The sequence below is a fragment of the Protopterus annectens genome, chromosome 4.part0 (assembly GCF_019279795.1).
Source record: "Protopterus annectens isolate FY-2018-M chromosome 4.part0, PAN1.0, whole genome shotgun sequence".
Taxonomy (NCBI): Eukaryota; Metazoa; Chordata; order Ceratodontiformes; family Protopteridae; genus Protopterus; species Protopterus annectens.
The window spans coordinates 761,390,514-761,416,334 of record NC_056733.1 but is presented as its reverse complement, the minus strand read 5'-3'; the positions used below and the strand labels follow the sequence as shown (position 1 = coordinate 761,416,334).

Below are 25,821 nucleotides of genomic sequence, written 5' to 3'. Positions count from 1 at the left end.
AGTCAGCAGCAATTTTCAGAAATTGAGGGGGGAGTTTACTTGCCAGAAGACTTTAATAGTAGGCCCTCACGCACTGAGAGCCCTTTCTTATCTTCCACAATAATCGGGTAGCACTTTGTTCTAATTCTACATTCATAGGTTCATTGTTTTTTTACTAAGCTTACTGCCAAACAACAACTTTAAGAAGCTTAGCTACATCACCTACTACTTGTGGAAAACTAGGATTGGCCCTCATTATGTAGACTTTATCCACATATTTTATGAAAATTTGTGATTAGCCATCCAGTAATCTAGACTAGTTTTAAAGGTTACTAGGCAAGTACTCTGCTTGATTGGTAAGTGCAGCCAGTTCCAGAAAAGGGTGGTGTACATTGGGTTATGAATCCGGCATGCCATTTGGGTGCCAAAAGGGGTGAAAGAGCTGTCCTTAAATCAGGCCATTCACCACTTTGTGTCCTATCCTAACCTCTCTCACCTAGTTTAAGCAAAAAAAAAAATATTTTGTATTCTCCTTACATAGGCAGCTAACTTGACAGGACTAAGGAAAAATAAAATCAGACCACTTATTTCCTTTGCAAAGTGAAGCGAGAGGAGGCCAGACTCCAACAGACCATCTCTAAATGGTTAGCTTATTGAATTTATTTTGTCACCATACCATGATTGGTCAGGACTCATTGTGCCTGAACCAGCACAGCCAAAACTGCTATCATAGGGGAATCAGTACCCACTCTGTTTTTAAAAGAGCTATCTGATCATCTGTCCACATCTTCTCAAGGCATTATAACCTGAACATTGTCTCTATAGTCAGTGTAGGATTTGATGCAACCATTTTCCAGGAGCTTTTACAACCATCACCTTCTCCATGCCAGCTGCCCACTGATTCATAAGTTCTGATAATCTTTCCAAATGTTATCTGCTGCAACAATGCAATGAATATAGTATAGTTGTATTGGGAACTTAACCATAATTGTAGATATTTTGAGTAATGCTCCCTGTTGCAGTAGTATTTCTCGCCCTTCACTCCTCATCTTCCTTTTTTGTTGGCATCCTTGTATTGGCTTGGCTACCGAGTCACTCTTCCTGTTACCTTGCTCTGTATTACTGTTAGAGTGCTTTTCCTCCTCAGTTTGATCTAAACCTTGGAGAGGTAGCTTTGGGGGAGTCTTCTGGTTAGGCTGCCATATCTGTGGGCATCTTCCACTTCAGCAGGTTGTGCTTTTGTCCGTCCAGATTCCTGAAGGCTACATACCAGGTGAGGAAGAACCAAAAATGGCACAGGTAGATATCCCTGTTATACCACAGGCATCCTAATAGCCAAGTGTGAGGGCGTCCAACCATTTAAGCTCTGCAAATCAGGCCAGATGTCACATATGAGGTAGAAGTGCCAAGTGTTATCAGTAATGTAGCAGTGATCATACAGTGAACATGTACAACTGTATAAGTTCCTAACATACTATACTTTTTCCTTCTGTACAAGCTGGCTATGGGAAGGATGGGAAGAAACCTTGGAATGGAGTGAACTCTTAAGGGTCTCATGCATCCCATAACAGCACCCTCTAGGGTGGACAAATAGGATGAAGTGCTGGTGTTCCTCCACGTGGCAGATCACTGTATTCAAAATTCTGTACCATAACATATCAGCTGTATCCATGTCTTCAAAAGCTCATAATGCATACTTGGATGTACTGGAGACACTTGCCATCCAATCTAACACCGTACTCCTGTGAGACTTCAATTACCCCTCTACAGATTGGGAATCCTACACGGCCTGAAATCTACAGGCACAGAAATTCCTGGACTTCATAAGTACAAACACCGTTGACCAAATAGTGAATACCCCCACTAGAGGCACCAGCATACTGGACCTCATGCTCACAAATATGGGAGAACACTCCACTTCTCCCCAATGTCTCATCTTCCATGGTAAGGTCCAACCATAAAGCTGTCTCTTTCAAAGTTAAAGCCTCTGCCATAATCCCATTAAAACCATGAACAGTTTGGGAACTATGCCAAGACAAATTACCTATTAAGAGATTGTTTGATTCAGTGCCCCTCCAGACCACGAGAACACTCACTAGCCTATGCTGAATTTCTCTTAAACTGTGTACAACCATGTCAGTGGCTGCATAGAGGCTATTGTACCTATGAGACGTAAGCCCAGAAATAGCCCCAGAAACAAACCACCTTGGTGGCATCCCAAATTAAGCAGAATATACAACAAACAGAAAAAAATTATGGCAAAAATCGGGCAGGGTAATTCCCACAAAGATAAAAACTCTCTCTTCAAAGTAAATAGGTAACTAAGAGGGCTGATTAGGTCAAGCAAAACCAACTTTGAGATTAAGATATCCTTCCAGGTGAAAGATGGCCATAATGCTTCTACAGCTATGTCCGAAACCTTAAGGGCAGCACACAGCAATGTGTTAAACTAGTGGTTAATAGTGCCACACTCAGTTAACCTAGCGATATAGCAAACCTGTTAGTGGGCAATTCCATTCCAACTTTGCCGCCAGCCTTCCTTCCAACTAAAACTAGGGAGCATGTATGGGCTGCACTCACTAAAGCCAAGGACACAACCTCAGTGGGTCCCGATAACATCCCAGGATGCCTCCTGTATAGTCTAAAATACCACTTATCAGGACCCCTGGAGTCATTATTTAATTATAGTCTTAAAACAGACGTTGTGCACCATGAATGGAAGACTGTGACAGTCATCCCCCTTCATAAGGGAGGACCTTCAGTAGATCCTGGAAACTACAGACCCATTAGTCTGACTTATCTTATTTGCAAAGCCAAGGAAAGAATTATCTTGGATATTATCAACAAGGATATAGGAGCCCTCCATACACTGGATCCATCCTAGTTTGGCTTTGTCAAAGGAAGGTCATGCTTACTGAATCTGGTGGACTTCTTTGTAAAGGTCACTAAGGTAATGGATGAGGGGAAATTTGTGCATACTGCCTACCTAGATCTGGATAAAGCATTGGACACAGTACCCTACTCGGGCATTGCCATCATACTTCTAGAACTAGGTATAAACAGCTTTATAACATACTGGATAACTAGCTGTCTCGATGATAGAACTAAGGAGGTTGGAATTGATGAGGCCATTTCCATAAAGTGGACGGTCATCAGTAGAGTCCCCCAGGATTCTGTGCCAGATCCACTCCTCTACTTCTTGGATGTCAAAGGCTTCTGGCTAAGCAGTTTCTCAGATGATTGCAAACTAGGAGTTGTCATTAAATATCCCCCTCCCCCCAAGATGAGAACACCCTCCAGGAAGGTGTAATACAGACAAATGGTGCCAAAACCATGGCTTAAAGCTCAATACCAGAAAATGCAGTATAGTACCTTTTGGGAAATCTGCCACCCTGGGTAACAGTGTCATCAATGAAGCACCCTTAAAAGTTGCTTCACTAGTCAGGGGATCTGAGTACTCGTATAGATAGTAACCTAGCTTTCATCCAGCATGTGTCCAGGGTGTTAAGAAAATCCTTATGTATTGCTCAACTTATAAGCAAGGACATGACATGTAGGTCCAGAGAAGTCATCATACCACTGTACTTGGCCCTCATCAGGCCCATCCTAGAATATAATGCTCCCTTCAGTATGTAGCTGACCAGACACATGCAGCAACTGGAACATCCACAGAGGTTCCGTACAAAAAGAATACAGGGAGTAAACACAGTGTTGTACACTGATCACCTCAAAGCCCTGTCTCTTTCCTTGGTATCTTACAGCCTTCTGAGAGGTGATCTTTGCCTGGCATACAAGGCATACCTGGACCCTGAGACAGACAGAGAGAGAGAGACAGAGAGATGTTTCTCAGTTTCCCCTCACTCCAACCCCTCTTACTTGCTATTGTCATCCAAGGGCTGGAATGGATTCTATGTCAGCTTATTTAATTCCACTCACTCTTCCCATGGTTAGAAGGGCTGTAGTTTTTGCTCTGGTCTTGAACATCCATTTGAGCTACCACCAACTCAAGCAGATGAGGTCTCTGGTTGAACGTCTTATGTGAAGGATGGCACACTCGGGAGTGCTGCACTCCTGTTATGCTGCACTGCAGTGTCGGGAGTTGATCTACATGGTGTGAGAACAGAACCCATAGCCTTCTGCACCTATTGTGTCACTAACACTGGGCAAACCAGTTCTTAAGGAGTACAGAAGCGAGGTCGGGGGGGGGAGCCACCCTGCAGCCCTGGAAGTCAACACAGGGGTAGCCTACGAAACTTTGTACCTTGATCTCCTTGGGCAAGAACGGAGCAAAGATATGGTACTGGCTATTTCCTCCTTTATAATGGAGGAATGCCAGTCTCTCTGGTAAAGTAGTTAGCCAGACTGGGTGGATTGATATAAAATCTGGAAGTCATGCTGGGCATTTGGCTACAGCATGCTGCAGAGATCCCTGTGGTGGTGATTAATTCAACAGTAATCCTACACAAACTTCTATTGTGGTAAGTTCTTTACACAGTTTTATTTTTTTTGGTTAGGGGTCTGTTTGGAACCAAAGTTAATACTTTGGTTCATGACTTGAGCCAAAATATCACTAAGGAATCTTGTCAGATGTCTTTCACATTTTTATAAATTCTTGTACTCCATTAAAATGGGACAAAAAAGTTTTTTTTTGTATAAGAAAAAGACCTTTGCCCAATGTTCTTCCCTTTTCTTAAGATCATTGTTGCTTAGTCCTCATCAGTGAGACTTCTTCATCAGAATAATCATATATTCAGCATTTCTACAAAGCATAAGCTCTTTCTTCGAGTGCCATACTCCAGCCCTTAGCACAAGCAGATGTGCCAGTGTAAGCAAGACACATGGATGCACCAAAACTCAGAACTTTCGTGTTGCTAGTCCACATATGCAGACCTGTCAGCTTTGTGTCTTATCTGTATTGTTCTGGAAGCGCAAAGATCTCGAGCAGATAAGTACCCCACTGGGGATTCCTCCTGTTCAAAACCTTGTGTAAAACTTACATGTGCATGTCAAAGCAAAAGGAAAGTGTAACTGTGGGTGTCAGGTTCCATGCAAAGCCTCTCACTTGATTTGTTTGTTTTATTTCTGGGCCAAACACACTGTAAAAGATTGTAGTATTTGCCAGGCATTAACCCCTAAGACCATTTGAAGAAGACTCAGCTTCCTCAGCACTTAGAAGACATCTTCAGGACTTAGGTCGCACTGCTATGGCATCATCTTCCTCCTCCTCTGTGGACCTTTGCCCTCAGTTAAAAATTAAAAGAAAATCTTCTGGAGAAATAATAAATGAAAACTGGGCATCCACTTCTGTAATTTGATCTGAAATTGGTGACTCCACAGAGGCACCTTCACGCCCCAGACCATCCTCCTGGGCTCTCTAGCATATCCTCTTTGTAGACTGTAATGCTTTATCCTGAGTAATATGGGACAAACCATTTCAAATCTTTGTAATTCTGATGTGAAGTGTAATTTAAAGGGCATGCTTAATTCTGCCTCGCACGTACCAAGCACCACTGTCAAATGTGACTACAATGCTGTTAGGAGAAGACACTTGTTTAAAGCTATAGTCCTTAACTGAGGATGTTAAAACATCGCTATTAAATGTTCCTCTTGACAGTGACTTGGTATTTGATAAAACAGACGTCTTTAAAATGTAGTATGAAATAAGGCAAGTTATAATGAGTTAAATAACTTTTCTTATCCCCAATTCCTAAGGTTCAATGGAGCTATCTAGCAAATAGAGCCCTTTTTTGGAGACCTCCCAAATCATTACAGCAGAAATCTTGTAAAGAGCGGCTAAAATGTCAAGGGATCTCTATCACGGTTCCAGTTCTCAAAGAAAAAATGATTACTCTTGCAATGCAACCCTATCCCTCACCCTGCTTTCCTCAGAAAATTGCAAGAAAGCTTTATTTTTGCCTTCTTGTATGGCAGTAAATAACCACAGACACTCAATAATATATAAAAATAGTTTCTGACTACAATGGACATCTTCCCTCACTCCCTCAGGAGATCCCCATCCCCTAAAAGATGAGCTTCATCAGATTCCTCCAGTTCTTTCAGATATGCTACTTCAGGAAGTCCGAGAACTGGTGTTTGTAGACTAGTGGAGAAAAAATGTTTTACTTGAGACAATTTCTGGTACCCAGGAAAATAAGCACTATGAGGCTAATTTCGAAATCTATCCAGACTAAACTTTTTTTTTTTGCAGATTCCAAAATTCAGAATGTTTGATTCCCTCTTCTGCCCCCTTAAACCTTCTTGGTGACTCTGGATCTAAATGATGCTTGTCTTCACACTCCCATTCACACAAGAGTTGCACACTTTTCTTAGGAGTCTTTGTCTTAGGATTGCATTATCAATTTACTTATTTGCCTTTTGGACTTTCTGCTGCTCCATGGGTCTTTACCAAATTCCTTCCTGCAGTAATAGTTTACTGTAGACTTCAAGGCATTCACATATTTCCTTATGTGGATGATTACCTGAACTTAGCTCCAACTAGTCAAGAAGATTTAACAGCATTAGGGTTCACAGTGGATCTTTTTTACCTACTGGGATTCCACCTGTACCTGAAAAGTAATCTTTGCATCCAACCCTCAGATCTTTTTTGCTGGATTGTCTTTAAGACATTTACCTGATGACTGCTTTTCTTCCAGAAAAGATGCAAATGTATCTTTATTTCATATTTTTCTCATCAGAAAACATCTGCTGCTTATCAGAAAATATCTACTGCAAAAGGAATTTACAAGATCCTTGGGTTTCATGGCCTCATTCATTCTAATGTTTCCTCATTTCAGACTTCACATGAGAAAGATCCAGTGGTTCCTCAAGTCCAGTTTTGGCTGTGCTCTCATTCTCACTCTCATCCAGTTTCGATTCTCAGTTTTGTGAAAGAACTGATTTGGTGGAGCAAGCAAGTTCTACCCAGTACAGAAGTTCCCTCCTCTCCTCCAAGTCCCCCTCAGGCTGTCGCCTTGGATACTTCAAACCTTGTTTGGGGTGTTATCTCCCAAGATGTCAAGGTACAGTGGATTTGACAATCACAACACAGACACAAGAACATTAGCTTGAAAGAGATGATGGCTGTTATTGATGCCATAAATGCTCTAAATCAACTATGGACTCCAGGCGTGTTGCATACTAGTAGTGTGACAAGTAACACCCATGTGATATGGTACATAAGCAAATGAGAACAAGATCTTTATCACCGTTGCAGATTATCCTTGATTTGCCTGAGACCTGACTTTTCAACACAATTTTTTTTTCCTATAGGCAACATACATCCCTCAAAATGGAATATAGCTACAGACTCCCGTAGCAGATCCAAGGCAGACCCTACTGAGTGGATGCTACAGAGGGAGGTCATCCTGCAAATAGCCATTAATGGGGAATCCCTCATGTAGATCTGTTCGCCTCCAAATTCAGCAGACTTTTCGAAGACACCTTGCAAAGAGGCAGACACCTTCTTAATTCTATGGAAAGGGATGTTTCTTTATGCCTTCCATTCCACTCCTTTTTCCAAAATTCTTCAAAAGATATTATTGTGCGCCCCCTTTTTTTACTCATAGCTCTGGTTTTCCTTTCTAATGCAGTTGACCAAAAACAATCAACAGAAGCTTCCTCACAGAGTGGACTTGTGTACGCAGGACAGGGGATCTTGTTTCATCCAAGTATTCAAAATATGAGCTTAACTGCTTGGATGATAGGTTTTTGATTACTTTCAGGCACCTTTATTCTGAGGCTGTGTCACAGATATTTGTGGAGTTGGAAAAACCTCAGTACCTGTTTGTATGCAAAGTTAGAACTGAGCAATTCACTTTTGTAAAGGTACATCTTTTGGCCATTCCTGCCTAGAGATCAGAAACAACTTCATAGTGAGAAACTGGGTTATCTGGGATGCTATATTGAAATTTTAGCTTGAAGAGAATGTTGACATGGAACAAAGTACGCAAGATTTATATGTGTTTAACAAAGAAGACTCCAGTACAAGGTGAGAAGTCACTGGTCCAGTTAAGACTTTTAGTAGAATGTAAAAAAAATAAATAATTGTCATTAATTAATACCTGATCTTAAGATAGATTGTACACTGTTAATCTGTGTGTGTGTTTTCTGTTTAATGAACAATGTTGAATCAAACATGGGATTAATATTGAATGTAAGAGCTGATTGTTTTGCTTGGATTTCACTGTTTAACAATGACAAGTTATTGACAGTTGAATGTAAGCGCTGACTGACATGAGGCTGTTTTATTAGTGTTATATAAACATAACCATAAATTGGTTGTTTCAGCAGTCAGTGCTGAAATAACAAGTGCACCATGCATGAGGATTGCACAGCAATGGTATACTAAGAAGTGTTTTTAATGAAGTATTTACACTGCTTAAAAAATACTGGAACTGTCTGTTTAATTGCCATATACCTTTAGCATGCAACTTGTGGTAAGAAGATGCATTGAACAAAGGCCTAGAACACTGACAAAAAAGTAGATGTGCCTGTTCCTGACAGGCTTCCCTTTATCCCACTTCACTCTTATGGTTGTGGTTGAGTCTGACCAGAATCACACATTGTAATTTTAGTTGCAGATATAATTTCTGCCTTATTTGGGCACATTTTCTTAATGGCAAACATTTTTGAGATTTGCCCCAAGAACAGGCTTACCTCCTTGCATTATGAAATGTTCCTCATTAAGCTGAGGTTTTAGAATCTTAAACCCATGGACTAAAGAGTACCCATGTGTGATGGTTACCATGGAAACTTAAATGGAGTCAGTCATCTACTGCTTTGATGAGTACTTCACACAGGTGTGAATATTTATTTAAGAACTGTTTGAATGTTGGGGCTTTATGCAGGTTTATTAACCTGGTCTTTAAATTTCTTTGGTTCTAGACAAAGGTCGTAGTCGGGAGGAGCTTCTCACTATGGATGCCCAAAATAAAATCACTCAAGACATGCTGCAGCCAAAGATAAAGAGGTCATTTTCAGATGAAGAAGGAAGTTCAGAGGAACTTTTAGAATTGTCTGATGCAGACAGTGAATCGTCTGACATTAGGTAGGTTCTAGAAACCAGAGTATATATAAATTTGTGTTTGGTATCATTAGGGGGAAAATAAACATTAATGGGTTTAAGCACTATTAAATTTCTATTTTGTATGTTTTGTCATTGTTAGAATTGGAAAAATTGTTTATATTTAGGTATTATGTAGTTCATATTTTATACAGTGTTTCTTTTTTAATCGTTATTACTTTATTACAACGTATTGAACAATAATATAACAATAGAACAAAGCAAGCTACACAATAAGACCCTATCTAGAAAGAATGAGTACAGACCCAGTTTAACATTTCAGCAGCATTATGCACTTTGCACTCAATATGTCCATACTTAAACTGTCACTGTAGGTTTCTTTTTTTGTACATCAGACATATCATCCTTTGGATGAGACATAAATCAAGACCCTGTCTGCTTAAGTTGGTTACTCAGGTGGATGTAAGAGATCCCATAGCATCTTATCGAAAAGAGAAGGGGTCCTTTATTTATATACAAAAAGAACTATTATTTACAAAACATTTACATATTTACAAATGTATGGATATATAAATGTGTTTACAGATATTCATAATTTCCTTTACAATCATACTAAATTTTCATCCCTATTAAACCCCACTCCTTTTTTCATAACCATCTGATATTACTTAATATTATTGCTAAAATTCATTTGCCATTAAACACAGCTTCATTTATTCTTTCATTCCATAAATATAAAATAATTTTTTATCTTTTCTTTTAACATTCTTTACTTCTGTTCTTATAATATGCGTATTTAATCATCTCTTTCTTTCTCTCTCATGTCCACACTGTGCCTTTCAGCACATGGGCAACGAGTGCTCTTCAGCGATTATGGATTTTACGAGGTCTGGTTGCTAGCCGATAGCCCAGCCATCCTGTGAGGGTGTACCATACACTCGCACACACACTTAGACCTAGGGCCAATTTAGATTGTCTAATCAACCTACTGCACATCTTTGAAATGTGGGAGGAAACTGGGGCACCCGAAGGAAATCCACGCGAACACAGGAAGGACATGCAGACTCCACACAGAAGGCACCCCAGCCAAGAATCGAACCTGAGAACCTCTTGCTGTGAGGTGACAACACTAATTGTTGCACCAATCATATCCATGGTTATTTCATCCACTTTTTTTTTTTATATATCTTCAAAAAAATCTTCTTTACATAGTTTTCTCCATAACTTTTTTACGCTTACATTTCAAAAACTCATATCCTATAGTTTCTTCTTGACAATGTTCTATCACTTTTCTTTTTATATGGCATATTTCCTTTTACTGTCAGTTTATCTATTACCAGTCTCCACAGAAAAAAAAACTTAATATTCTACTTCCTGATTCCACAGTTTGCTTTTTATTTTTATTTTTCATCTGTTAGATTTATCCATGGTTTTACATAGTAATGTTTTACCATTATATTCTTATACCATACTTTTCTATCTTTTTCTGTAACATCAATTTTTATTTTCCACAAAAATATTTACTTGGTAACATTTTATTTCTTCGTTTATACACACTTTTTCTCTTTTACTCTTTTTTTACCATCCCCCAAAATTTATCATACTTATATTTATACAATTTTACTACTAATCTGCCCCCCCCCCCCCCAAAAAAAAAAAAACATTACAGGCTTGGTAAAAAAAAATGCCTTGGCAACAACTTTTCGCAAAAACGTAAGTGACCAAGACACTCAAAAGCATGTCCAAACAGGAAGTTGTATTGAAACTTTAATCCATTTTCAGATTTAATCATGTAACTGTCAGGTGATGCATAACCAAACATAACACAACACAGGCTTAACAATTTAAAGAAACCACACAAATATAAATAAAACACAATTTAGCACAATCAACATCTTTTTGCAGTTCCAATCAAAATGCCAACAGTAGCATAACAAATTATAATATTAAAAGCTTAGTAAGTATGAACTGTAGCACAGAAAAACATGAACTAACTGCATCAGTGGCACAGACACTAAAGTCATGACTCAAGGCAGAAGCAGCTAAAGTATACATTCTGACACTTCAACATTATATATGTGTGTGTACTGCACAAAAAAAAGTTTAGTGTGCATTGCCACACCATTTGTACCTGACGTTTACATCATATTGACACTGTCCTTGTAACAGTAGTGAAAGTTCACTGAATACTGGATCATCTACAAACAGTGTATGGTTTATTGTCTGCTAATAGCATGCCCCAGACGTATAAAAGGATACTAAACCTTTGCACTGAGTATGCTTCCTGTACAACAGGGGTGTACTATACTAGACATTATAGGCTGTATCTCCGCGTGCCTTATTTCAGTTATAAAATGACCCCTAAACATAAATAAAGATAAATCCAAAGTATAAGAATTAAGCAATGGGAGTAATCAAAAATAATCCCTTGGATTAAATTCTGACAGGCGGTTAAAGGGAATAAAACACAACTTTAATGAACAAAATGATTAAAAAGTATATGAGTTAAGCAGTTTCGTCTTTTAAATATCAGACTTCATCAGAACTAGTAATAGCAGGAAATTAGCCCTTAAATAACATGTGAGTTATTTAGCCAATCAAACTAAACCACCTATTAAATATTCATAAGAATGTTTTCAAAACAGACAACAGTGAATAATTACATCAAATGAATGTATATAATGGATATATTAATGAATGAACAATAAAAAAAATTTATATAAAAAATGGATTTACAAAAACATTGTAAATATGTAAATATGTAGGTTAAAATTCTCCAAATAAAAACAAGTTGCATAAAAATACCTTAAGGACTTGAATGAATGCCCTAATAAAAAGATTTCTAAAATGATAGTATGCCATACAACAAACAATAAAATCTTAATAAAATAATAATATAATCAACATTAAAGCTAAATTGGAGAACATCAGATGAAGTTATATACTCACCATAATATTCCATCTGTGTTGTCCATTTTCATTCTTCCTCAGCTGATGGGTTCGGATCCAAGTCAGCCGTTGCTAAAGCTCGTGGCAACTAAAATCTCTCAAGCTTCTCCCTTACCCATTATGCACCAGTTACCTCCGATCTTGTTTGCTGCCTTAGCAGAAAGTAAGATTGAAGTTATTATGGAGAAGCTATATCTGGATTCAAATTGTTTTATCATGGTGTGGATGGGAGGAGAAATGGCGTAGGCATTATCCTGAAGGAACAGTATGCTAAGAGTGTTTTGGAGGTGAAAAGAGTGTCGGAAAGAGTGATGTTTATGAAGCTGGAAATTGATGGTGTAATGATGAATGTTGTTAGTGCATATGCTCCACAAGTTGGGTGTGTGAAGGATGAGAAAGAAAAATTTTGGAGCGAGTTGGATGAAGTGGTGATGACTGTATCCAAGGGTGAGAGACTGGTGATTGGAGCAGATGTCAATGGGCATGTTGGTGAAGGAAACAGAGGGAATGAGGAAGTGATGGATAGGTATGGTGTTAAGCAAAGGAATGCAGAAGGTCAAATGGTAGTGGATTTTGCGAAAAGGATGGACATGGCTGTGTTGAATACGTATTTTAACAAGAGGGAGGAGCATAGGGTGACATGCAAGAGTGGAGGAAGATGCACACTGGTGGATTATACCGTATGTAGAAGGGCCAGTCTAAAGGAGACTGGAGACTGTAAAGTGGTGGCAGGGGGAAATGTAGTTAGGCAGCATAGGATGGTGGTTTGTAGGATGACATTGGTGATCAATAAGAGGAGGATGAGTGTGAGGGCAGCACCAAGGATCAAATGGTGGAAATTGTAAAATGGTAATTGTGAGGTGATGTTCAGGGAAGAGTTAAGACAGGCACTGGGTGGCAGTGAAGAGTTACCGAATAGCTGGGTAACTACAGCAGAGCTAGTAAGAGAGATGGCTAGAAAGGTGCTTGGTGTGACATCTGGAAAGAGTAAGGAGGACAAGGAGACCTGGTGGTGGAGTGAAGTAGTACAGGAGAGTATACAGAGAAAGAGGTTTGCAAAGAAGTGGGATTGTCAGAGAGATGAAGAAAATACACGAGTATATGGAGATGAGGTGCATGGCAAAGAGAGAGGTGGCGAAGGCTAAAGATAAGGCATATGACGAGTTGTATAAAAGTTTGGACAAGTAAGGAGGGAGAAAAGGACCTGTACCGATTGGCTAGACAGAGGGACCAAGCTAGTAAAGATGTGCAGCAGGTAAGGGTGATAAAGGATATTGAGGGAAACGTACTCACAAGCGAGGAGAGTGTGTTGAGCAGATGGAAAGAGTACTTTGAGGGGCTGATGAATGAAGAGAATGAGAGGGAGAGAAGGTTGGATGATGTGCGGATAGTGAATCATGAAGTGCAGTGGATTAGCAAGGAGGAAGTAAGGATAGCTATGAAGAGGATGAAGAACGGAAAGGTTGTTGGTCCAGATGACATACCTGTGGAAGCATGGAGGTGTTTAGGTGAAATGGCAGTGGAGTTTTTAACTAGATTGTCTAATGAAATCTTGGAAAGTGAGAGGATGCCTGAGGAATGGAGAAAGTGTTTTGGTACCGATTTTTAAGAATAAGGGTGATGTGCAGAGCTGTAGTAACTACAGAGGGATTAAGTTGATCAGTCACAGCATGAAGTTATGGGAAAGAGTACTGGAAGTTAGGTGTAGAAGGGAGGTGATGATTAGTGATCAGCAGTATGGTATCATGCCAGGAAAGTGCACTACAGATGCAATGTTTGCTTTGACAGTGTTGATGGAGAAGTACAGAGAATGTCAGAAGGAGTTGCATTGTGTCTTTAGAGAAAGCATATGGCAGGGTGCCTAGAGAGGAGTTGTGGTATTGTATGAGGAAGTCGGGAGTATCAGAGAAGTATGTAAGAGTGGTACAGGATATGTACGAGGGTAGTGTGATGGCGTTGAGGTCTGCGGTGGGAGTGACGGATGCGTTTAAGGTGGAGGTGGGATTGCATCAAGGCTTAGCTCTGAGCCCTTTCTTATTTGTAATGGTGATGGACAGGTTGACAGACGAGATGAGACAGGAGTTCCCGTGGACTATGATGTTTGCAGATGACATTGTGATCTGTAGTGAGAGTAGGAAACAGGTGGAGGAGACCCTGGAGAGGTGGAGATATGCTCTAGAGAGAAGAGGAATGAAGGTCAGCAGGACTAAGACAGAATATATGTGTGTGAATGAGAGGGAGGATAGAGGAATGGTGAGGATGCAGGGAGTAGAGGTGGCAAAGGTGGATGAGTTTAAATACTTGGGATCAACAGTTCAGAGTAATGGTGTTTGTGGAAGAGAGGTGAAGAAGAGAGTACAGGCAGGATGGAGTGGGTGGAGAAGAGTGTCAGGAGTGATTTGTGACAGATGAGTACCAGTAAGAGTGAAAGGGAAGGTCTACAAGAGGGTAGTGAGACCCAGCTATGTTATATGAGTTGGAGACAGTGGCATTGACAAAACGGCAGGAATCAGAGCTTGACGTGGCAGAGTTGAAGATGTTAAGATTTGCACTGAGTGTGGCGAAGATGGACAGGATTAGGAATAAGTATATTAGAGGGTCAGCCCAGGTTGGAAGGTTTGGAGACAAATCCAGAGAGGCAAGAGGTACGTTGGTTTGGACATGTGCTGAGGTGGGATGGAGAGTATATTGGGAAAAAGATGCTAAGGATGAAGCTGCCAGGTAACAGGAAAAGAGGAAGGCCTAAGATAAGGTTTATGGATGTGGTGAGAGAGGACATGCAGGTGGTTGGTGTGACAGAGCAAGATGCAGAGGACAGGAAGAAATGGAAACAGTTGATCTGCTGTGGCGACCCCTGACTGGAGCAGCCGAAAGAAGAAGATGGAGAAGCTATATCTGGAGCTTATATTAAAAGAAAAAAAAAGGGATCTATAGGTCCACTAATCACTCATTCTTCCAATAGCCTTAAGGATGGTGGTTGGTGGGAGGGGAATTGAGGAAGAATGAAAATTGACAACACAGATGGAACGTTATAGTGAGTACATAACTTCTTTATCTGATGTTGTCAATTTTCATTCTGTCCTCAAATGATGGGTCAGAGTCCCCAGCTACCTAATTTTCAGGGCAGACTGAAAGAAGGATATTCTTGAGCACAATAGAATCAAAAGATTCCCTTCCTCTGAAGACCAGATCTAATTTGTAGTGAGTAATAAGGTATGGGGAGTAGCCCAAATGGCTGCTGCACAGATTTCAACCATGGACACTCTGGATTGAAAAACTGAGGAAGTTGCCATGGATCTGGTGGAGTGGACTCGAACGGGTTTTGTCAGAGCAGTGCCCAATTTGTTATACACAAATGAAATACAATTTCTTCTCCATCTAGATAGGACAACTTTGGTAACTGGTTTACCCGATGTTGGCTCCGCATATGAAACAAATAATTGATCAGAGTTTCTGATGTCTTTTTGTCCTATGCAAGTAAAAATGCAACTGTCTATGAAAATCCAATAAATGTAATAAGTATTCTCCTCTGTTAGAAAATTTGGAAAAGAATACTGGCAAATTAATTGATTGATTTATATTGGATTCTGACACCACCTTTGGAAGAAATGACTGCTTGGTACATATACGGTAACTCTGTCTTTATGAAAAATCAGGTATAGCGGTTTCAAGCACAATGTTTGGATCTCAGAAATTATTCTGGCCAAGGTAATGGCCACTGAGAAAATTGTCTTCCATGAAAGATATTTGAGTTTGCATGTAGCTGAGGGTTCAAAAGGGGATTGTGTAAGAGACTGTAGCACAAGGTTTTTAGGTCTCGGGGGGGGGGGGTAGGATCTTTAAAAGGTGTTCAACTTATGGGACGCTACAGAAGAACCATCTATTCCACTATTCCAGCAAGAAAATTGGAAATCACTGCTAATTATACTTTAGAAGAACTAGCTCTCTGTTCAAAAAGGTGCACTAGAAATTCCAAGATATCATGAATGGGAGCTGAGAAAGGTTCAGCATTATGTTTTTGAGCGCAAAAAACAAATCTCTTCCATTTGCTGTGTATAGTTTGCTGGTGGAAGGTTTATAGGTAGACAAAAGAATATGACTGACTGGAGAAGAGAGCATAGATTGTCTGGCTATTAATGGAAGTGAAATTTACTGTATGTGGATGTATCATACCTGTTGGGTAAGACAGGAGGTCTGGAGTTGGATCCCGAAATCAATGGGGTTGAATCAGGTGAGGCCAAAGGAAGGGAAACCAAATTTGTTGAGGCCAGTAAGGGACAGTGAGGATGACCTTGCTCTTCAATCTTGCAGCTTTCTGAAGAAATTTGGGAATTATGGAGTGGGAGAATATGCATAAAGCGACCCATGGGGCCAATCATGAAGAAGAGCGTCCCTCGGGATTCCCCCTGTGGGGAGATAAGGGCAAAGTAGCTGCTGCATTTGTTGTTCATGGAGGAAGTGAATAGATTGCAGCAAAGCTTGCCTCATTGTTGGAAGATTGTATTCGCACTTTTTGTTGAGGGACCATTCGTGAGGTAGAAGAATGAAGCTGCTCAGTTTCTTTCATATTGGATTTCCCCAGAATGTGTGTTGCTAAAAGAAAACAGTTGGAAGAGATCACCCTGCCACATTCTGAAAGCTTCTTGACACAATGGTTAGGATTTGGTTCCTCCCTGTTTGTTGATATACCAGACAACCACCATGTTGTCCCGATTGTACTACAACTGTCCCTAAAGGGAGAACATTCTGAAATGCCTGTAACACTAACAGCACTGCTCTTATCTCTAGGACATTTATATGTAAATTGGCCTCCTTGGGGGACCAGGTGGTTTGGACTGTCTTCTACATATAATGCCCCCAACCCCCACCCTAGCTGGAAAGCGTCCATGGTCACTATGACCTTGGGCTGATGGGGAATGAACAGATGACCTTGTAGAACCTGGTCTGAATGAATCCACCATTTTAGATCTATCTTACAGATGTGAGTGATTCATATCTTGTATGACATAGTCCTGATAAAGAATCAGCCATTGAGTAGCTAACATCCATTGAAGAATTCTCATATAAAACTTGGCAAGTGGTACTAAATTTATTACTGCTGCCATCGATCCCAGAGGCTGAGGGACCAGTTGGGCTGAAATCAAGGCACTGCAGATTATCTTTTTGACTTAAAGTCTAATAGTCTTAACACGCAGTAATGAAAGGGAAGCAATAGTTGTCTTTTTATTGAGAATTGCTCCTATAAACTCTAAAGTCTGAGCCAGTTGCAGATGAGATTTGTTATTGTTTATGGTTATCCTCAGATGAGAGCAAGTCTGGAGAACTTGGTCTCTTGCACATATGAGTTGATGCCTGGTTATAGCAGTAATGAGCCAGTCGTCTAGATATGGAAATACTCTGAATCCTTGCTGTCTCAGGTGAGCTGCTACTACTGCCATGCATTTGATAAACATCCTGGGGGGCTGTGGTGAGTCCAAAGAGCAGTACTCTGATTGATAATGACTGGCTCCCAGTCGGAAGCGTAAGTACCTTCTGGGACCATCTGTTCATCCTTTGTGAAAGTACGCATCCTGAAGGTGTATAGAACACATCCAGTCGTCATTGCCCAGAAAGGGGAGAATGAAATGAACCATGACCATCCAAAACTTGTTTCTTCAAACTGACTTGTTTAGTTTGGAGAGATCCAGGATTGGTCTCCCGTCTCCTGTTTTCTTTGGCATCAAAAAGAACCTTGAGCAAGTTCTGAATTCTGTCTGATATGGCGAGATCTCTTGGATGACTATTTTTTTTCTAGCAGCTTTTGTATTTGAATTGCTGCTTATTCCCCCTGACTGAGTGGAACATCAAGGATTTTACTTGGGATTGGGGGAGAAAGGGAAAAGGGTATAATATAGCCTCTGGAAATAATTATCTGCACCCAGGTATCTTTTGTTATATCTAGCCAGGCTCCCTGCTGCAGGGATAAATGTCCTCTGACTGTCTACACAAGTGGACAGTCAAGCCTCCTTTCAGGAGTGCTGGTAGGGTTTGTCAAAGAATGATTTTCTAGAACCCTGGTTCTGAGGACCTCCTCTACCTGGGGGGGGGGTGTTCTTCGTCCATTATAGTTCCCTCCTCTGACTCTGGGGGAACCTTTTCCACATACGTCTTGTCAAGGCCCCTGAGACTTCTTGATCCACATTTTTTGACCACCTCATTGATTCCTGGAAAAGGTTCTTTGAGGAGTCGAAAAACTCATGCCCATGGCAGACTGTCTTTCCATCCTTTTCACACCTGGGCAGAGTGTCTTTTACTTTCGGGCTGAATAAAGATGTTCCATCAAAAGGAGCATTGATGAAAGAAGACTTGAAAGGCTCCACAAAATCAGAGGAACATCCAGGCGAGGCTTCTTATAGAAACGCCTGAACCTGCTGCCCTTGAGATTTTTCCACTACATGTGAGATCAACCTTATGGATGAATTGGATATGGACTGTAGGGTCGTCAGCTGAGAATTAACAGATGACAGAACTTCATCAGAAACAGCACCCAAGATGGTATTTGATAGTTGACGGTTTCAAATGTGTTTCATACAATATTCCAGTTTGTTCCTTCGTTGAAGGTTGTGCGTTAGGCCCGGCAAGCCAGTACGTAAAAATCTACTGCCAATCATTAGCGGACCGGAGTTCCGCTGTGGCGACCCCTAACTGGGAAAAGGCGAAAGACACAAACATTTCATATAAATGGACACTAGCTGTTAATGCCTGCCTTTGAACTGAGCACCAGTTATTTCATCAACAGCACAGCTAGCCACCCCCCTCAAAAGAAATAAAAAATTAAAAATTCCAATGTATTTTGCACAAATGTGCACTAGCCAGCTCTTAATACAAGACCTTAAGCTGAGCAAATGATGAGGATGTGTTCCCATAGCACAGCTAGCAACTCCCCACCCAAAAAGTTCAGTTTATTTCACACAAATGCCAGCATTTAAAGTAATATGAAAAGGACAAAGTTACTGCCACCTCCCCCAAAACAAAGGCAGATATTCAGATTTTTTCACATACATGCACCTTAATTGTGGAATTTAAATTGACCAAGTGAAAAGGATAAGTTACATTCTTCAGCAACACAACTGGCCAACCCTCCCTCCCACATAAAGGATAAAAATATTCCAATTTATTAACACAAATATTCACTTGTCAGCGTTAGTGGCATAATTTAAGCTGAGCAAATGAAAGGCCAAGTTACTTTAACCCTGCAGAAAAGAACATAAATATCCAGTTTCAAAATATTTAAATAAATGCGCACAGACATACAAGCTAAACTTTAAAATATTCAGACAAATACAAACACACGCACTAGCCTAGCCACCAGCCCTCTCCAAAAATAAGAAAATCTGGTTATATTCACATTAAAAAAAATGTTTGCCTTCAGTCTGGTAGTCCAAATGCCCTGGCTGATTCACTTGCTGTGATTAATCCTGTTGGCCGGTTTCGATTACTATACAAAACAATACTGTCACCATGAAAATAGATTTAGCTTTAACAGTAAAATTCTCTGTCACTGAAACTCACATTCATTGAAACACATTCAAAGAAAATGCATCTGGCCAGTGGAAGATGTTTTCAAACCATAGGCCTCTTGCATACATTTTCAAGACAATGCACATATGCATGTGTTCTTTGATTCCCCTTCCTGATTGTATATTAAATGATAATCATTGTATAAGACAGCACCACTTGTTAGTGTGTTTAAAATGTTTAGTTTTGAACATTTTTCCAGTAAGCTTTGAGACACTGAAACAAAATTTATGAACCAATAATGACAAAACTGCCATTTCGGAACATTTCAACTATAAAAGGCTACTTGGACTTCTGTCATTACATCCACCAATACCTCACCTGGACTTTTGTCATTACATTCACCAATACCTCAGAAAATATGTGGTTTTCAGGTAAGTTACTGAGGATTGAAGTTTCTTAATAATGACATACATTTGAAGTTCAGAATTCATGTTGTTCAGAAAATGTATGCAAACACAAAACCTGTTATTCTGGCAACTTTCAAAGTTTATAAGAAATATTTAAAATCTGTCCCTACTTTTGGACTTTTATCCCCACATTATTTTAGGCTTTGTCCAGATTTGAGAAGTATTCTAACTACCTACCCAACTAACTCACACGCGCATACACTTGTATTTAAATCTGCACGGAATGGCGGAATGCTGAAAAGAAGTATGCAACAGGTCTGTGTGTTAAAGCATGCAGGGATGCACAGACAGAGTGTTCTTAAGGAAGAATACCCTTAAAGAATCCAACTCTAGTTTTAGCTTAAGCTTTGCATGGCTGCACCCCTTTACTGTTTGCACCTGGGTTGGACCGCATCCCCCCCAATTGGTAATTGTTTCTTATCAGAAGCATTGAAGATAAAAGACAAAAATAATATTGGAGTATATTAAGAAGTGCACTCTGCAGATAATGTTACAGGAGACACATTTGGATAAAAAATGTTCATGTGAGTTTGGCAAAAAAGGACTTCAGAATGGATATTAAGCAGAGTATAAGGAACAAGGGGAAAGGGAGTAATAATACTGATTGAAGAGGAAAAGAAAGACTAAAATGTTTGATTTGTAGTAATAAGAGTTTGTTGGCAGGTAGAAGGTAGATTTCTGATGAAATATGATATTTGAGATAGAAGATGTGATTTAGCTAGTTAGCTCAGAGTTTACATATTATTTCCCAAGGTACAGTAATAGGGCTAAACTGGACTATTTTTCACAGGAGCATTGGGTATTTAATTGAAAGCGTTGAAATACATCCAATAACTATTTTAGATCTTTCAGTAATAGACCAAGATAAATATGAAGGTCATTTGAAGTAAAATGAGATACTTGTGCATTGCTACTTTGTTAAAAAGTGCAATTTAAGGAATAGCGAGTGAAAATGATTTGAGAGTTATTATTAAGATGGACATTTCTTCATAAGGCTTGGTAGGGAGTGCGATAAAATTAAAAATGGAGTTTAAACTTTTGTAGAAGTAAGAGAAAGAGATATGAAAAAGTAGTGTTAGGAAATCAAAATGTTGTAGAAATGAAAAAAGATATTGAAAAGTAATATAAATTATTTACTAGAGTTATCAAAGGTTAAGGAATTACAGAAAAAAGGAAGTCTTTCAGAAAAAAGAAGATAAACTGTTGGTTTTTAAATGCTGAAGGGAAATAAAGGAGCATTTGGATGATTATGAATTTAGAAAAGTTGCACTTAAGCAAGTATTCTTTGATAATGAACGTAGAACACAAAACTTTTAACACAACGACTTAGGCAACAGAAAGTAGAAAAGGTCATTGCTAGACAGAGAGCTTATGACAAGAAAAGTAACCAAAGATCTTCGGACATTCTGTGAATGTTTGAATAAAGCAGGGGAATTGGGAAACCAAGAAAATGCACAAATAGAATTATTTATGGAAGACTTGAGTATTCTAAGGTTAGATTGTATAAATTGTTCAATAACTGCCTTCCTTTAAGTTTCCCTCCTTCTCCTGAATATTATGCTGCATATATTCTTCCCAGTTTTAATTTTGTTGTATATAAGTTGCTCCTTACCTTTTTGTGGAATCCTACCTCCAGTTCTTTTATTTTCTTTATAGTATTCAGTACTTCAGTTAAGGTTGATTTAGATTTTATTTATTTTTTGTTTCTTTATTTAATTTAATTTCCATTTTCTAGTAAGCGTCTTTTTGGTAGCTGACAGTAATAAACTTAGTAAGTACTTTCTATGTTTAGGCAATTCAGATTCTATATCTCAACTGAAAATAATAATTTCCTTAGTTACAACCCTTTGCTCCCCCAACATTTCTGACAAAGTTCTCTGTAGGAATTTTTAAAGTTTTCAAACTCATCACATACGCAAATTCATGTTCTCAATTACCTCTGGCCTTTTTCCCCTGAAAGAAAAAGCTCTTTTCCTGTCCCAGTACTTTCAGTCGCTATGCCAGCAGGTGTTCGTGGCAATTAGAGATATCCCTAGGGCTCTGGGATACATGAGATCTTGCATCCTGGTGATTCCTTTTCCAGGCTGCACATGAGGCAAATACAGTGGTACCTAAAGAATGTGGGGTGACAATACAAGTACCCTCTAAGCTTCAAAATAAAGCTTCTCCTATGCTTACAAAATATCGTGGTGGATAGAAAAGTGCTTACAAAACAGTGATTCCCACCTACATTGCCATATAGGAAGCCAAATTATGACCTCAACCACCTCAGTCCATGCCTGGGGTGCAGACTGAGGGTGGTTCAGGCACAAGGATGGTGTGACACAACATTACTCTATAGCCACAGCAATCAAAAGGAAGTGATGGCTGTATAAAGGAGCATGATTGCATAAACAGATGTGAACACCAGAGCCACATTTGGTAAAGGCAGACAACACCTCAGTTATGTAGTACATAAGCAAGCAGGGCAGTACCCACTTCTACCCACTCTGCTGCCAACCATGCAGCTGTGAGAGGCGGCACAAGAAATGGGATTGCACCTGATAGCACATAGAGGTGTAGCAAGCAAATTCCATTTTGTACTCACAAGCTCTTAGTGCTGCCCCCCTGGACACCTATCACTTAAAAATGGACACATCTCTCAAAAATGCTGCCCCTCAGACACTTAATAAATGTAAATAACATGTTCAGCTGTTGCCCCTAAATCTTCTAAAAATATTGTTTTTAGATTAGCAATATTGCGTCTGTTAACAGCATTCATTTAGACAGTTGTAGACATATGACCTTTTTTCCTCTTTATTTCATTATTGTTTAATATTAGCTCTTTTTTCCATTATTGTTAAATGTTATCTCTTTTTGTAATTTTTGTAATTTTGTGCTTTTGGAGCTTTTCTCCCCAAGCCTCCACTGAAAATGGGCCATTGGCTCAGTCGGACATTCCCGGTAAACAAATGTAAAATAAAAAATGTAAAATAAATAAAAATGCCTTGCTGATATGATGCTCAGAAAAAAAATGTACTCACTAGTGTATAAAGAGTATGTATGGGTACATACACCCTTGGTAGGGGACACGGAAGCAGGAATATAGTTGCTGTGGAAGTAGAGAGAAGTCGGCTTTGTTTGCAGATGATATTATTTTGTACCTTATAAATTCAGTAGGGAACATCTCAATGTTATGGAATATTCTGAGACAGTCTCAAGTCTTTTCGGCATGTGGAATTAATAGGGATAAAACAATGGCTATAGACATAAATTATGTACCCACACTTGAATTGGTTCAGCAATACCTATATTTATGGGGACATGAGAAGATGAAGTATTTAGGAGGATGGATTAAAAAGGCTTCTGTTGTGGCAGCTGGGAAAAAGACTAAAAAGAATAATGCAAAAATTGAAAAATTGGAAACTCCTATTTATGGATGTGGATAGTATGATGCAAGCAGTGAAGGTGTTTTTAGTCCCTTTAGTCTTGTATGTGGGCTGGGCATACTTTTGTCAACCCAAGGAGAAGTTGTGGAGAATATTAATAAAGAATTGAAGGGATCTGTTGGGGAGTGGGGAGTTAGTTGGGGTGGGGGTGCTCCTTACAGTGGAAAAAAGTGTTTTAGGTATGTGTAATTTGAAGGGATATTTTGAAACTGCACAGTTAAGGCTCATATACATAACACAATCAGAAGGGTATAATTCAAAGTGGAGGGGGATGATGATGAAGCAGGGTGGAGAGAGAGTAGGATTTTGGATGCAGATCATTGAAGAGCATGAGAACAACCATGCAGAGTACTGTATTCATGAAGTGGCAGGGAATATTCTAGGAATGGGGCCAGTACGGGGGTGGAGAGGGGAGATTTTGCCAGTGTGAGTAAGGCTGCAGAGGGTGGGCAAGGAAGGAACCAAGATATTGGGAGCAAATAACTCAAGAAAAAGGGGTAATGGAATGGGCTGGGGCCAGAAGGACATTTAGATTGTGGGCTGGGGGAATGTCTTCCTTGTGAATGTTTGATCTCAGAGCACAGGCAGGGAGAAAGGGATAGGAGAATTTTATGTGAAGGACTAGCTGTGGTGAAGTTTTTGGTTGAATCTAGAACAGAAGCAGCTGTTGAGAAAGGGATAGTTAGCAGGGCATACAAAATGTTACATGATAACTATAAGAATTAATCAGAGGAGGTTAGAAAAGATTGGGAAGAGAGACTGGAAAAACAATTTACCAAAAAACAATGGGAAGACATGTATGGCTCCCAAGTATGGAACCAAGTCCAGAAGGTTTAGGATCTTTGCTTGAAAGTTTTCATAGGTATTTTTGTGCCCCAAGTGGACTTCAAAAGAATACTTCCTCGGGTGGATGGCAGATGTTGGCGGTGTAGTGGAGAAAAGAGAGAGGTACTTGGGTCATGTGTTTTGAGATTGTAATGTGTAGACAGATATAAGAACTTCCATGCAGAATACTCAGTCAGAAATATTGGCTGAAAAAATGGCTGTAAGTAAGGAAATGATTGTTTTGAGCTGGGATACAGGATCTGAATTCCCTAGATAGGGTAGAGCCTTGTTGGGTTTGATTCTATTGACTGCCAAGGAGGCATTTGTTGGAAAGTGGAAATTAAAGTCTACTGTCAAGTAGCCAACTCCAAATCCAGCTCCAGACAAGTGACAAGTGGAGCACCTCAGAGTTCAGTCCTGGAACCGCTCTTGTTTGGCATCTACTTCTCTGAAGTACAGGCCAACACTAAGGGACTCTGGCTAACAAAGTTCGCAGATGACTGCAAACTGGGAGCCATTATTGAATCCCCAAATTATGTGGATATTCTACAAAAGGGCCTTACAGAAAGTGATGCTTGGTGCCAGAGCCATGGGCTCAAGCTCAATACCAAGAAATGTATAGTTATCCCATTTGGGAAAAACCATGTACCCATGAATTACCACATAGGTGGCAGTACACTAAACACCGAAAGTGTGATAAGAGACTTAGGGACACAGGTGGACAGTGGTCTCACCTTCGATAACCACATCACCACAACAGTCAGGAAATCCTTCTATGTGGCACACCTTGTCACTAAGGGCTTTTCATCCAGAAAAAAGGAGGTCATTGTCCCACTGTACTCATCCCTCATTAGACCCATTATAGAATACAACGCCCCGTTTGGTATGTACCTCTCAAGACATCTGCAGCAACTGGAAAGGCCGCAGAAATACCTCATAAAAGAATCACAGGCCTAAAGCAGATGCCCTATGCTGACCGTCTAAAAAACTCCACCTATACTCTGTCGCATATCGTCTACTCAGAGGCAATCTCTTCTTAACATACAAGGCCATGTCAAACCAGAGCTATTGGACATGCTACTCTTAAAGAAATCCCAATCCCTCAGAGAAGCATGCTCCAGGGATCCAAACCTTGTCATCGCAATGAACAAAACATGCTGGAGGGATAGGTTCCTGACCCAGAGACACCCCAGAATCTGGAATAGACTGCCCATACATGTCAAGCAGAGAACCTCTTTGGCCCTCTTCAAAAGGAACCTTGATGATTGTATGGGAGATAGGAAATTCACCCCGGGGATCACGTCAGTCGCTCTGCTAGACAGGGGTCCAGGGAAGTAAATACTGTGGGAAGAAATAGTCAGTTAAATTATGGCTAGGCTTGTATAGGCCCTAGGGCCAATAACCTAATACCAGCCTATGAACCTTATGCCTGGCTTATAGTGCAATCTCTGACCCAAACCTAATGAATTTGCTGCACATCCGTAAATCAAATGGGATTAGAGCTACCTGTTCCAGGGACCTAAATATGGCCTGCAACTTGAATAGGACATGCTAGAGGGACCGATTTGTCTCCCAGCAACTGCCACATCTTTGGAATAGGCTGCCAATTCATGTGAAGCAGCGCACCTCTATGACACTGTTTAAAAAGAAC

General features: G+C 39.9%; 1 protein-coding gene across 1 annotated transcript in view; it reads left to right on the top strand.

The window, feature by feature from the left end:
• Positions 1-25,821, top strand: part of CHFR (checkpoint with forkhead and ring finger domains) — a gene marked incomplete at its 5' end in the record, with an annotated part of 992,863 nt that overhangs the window by 284,038 nt on the left and 683,004 nt on the right. Inside the window, 1 exon segment of the mRNA XM_044068718.1 lies at positions 8,863-9,025. Within this exon segment, the coding sequence (XP_043924653.1) occupies positions 8,863-9,025 (163 nt within the window).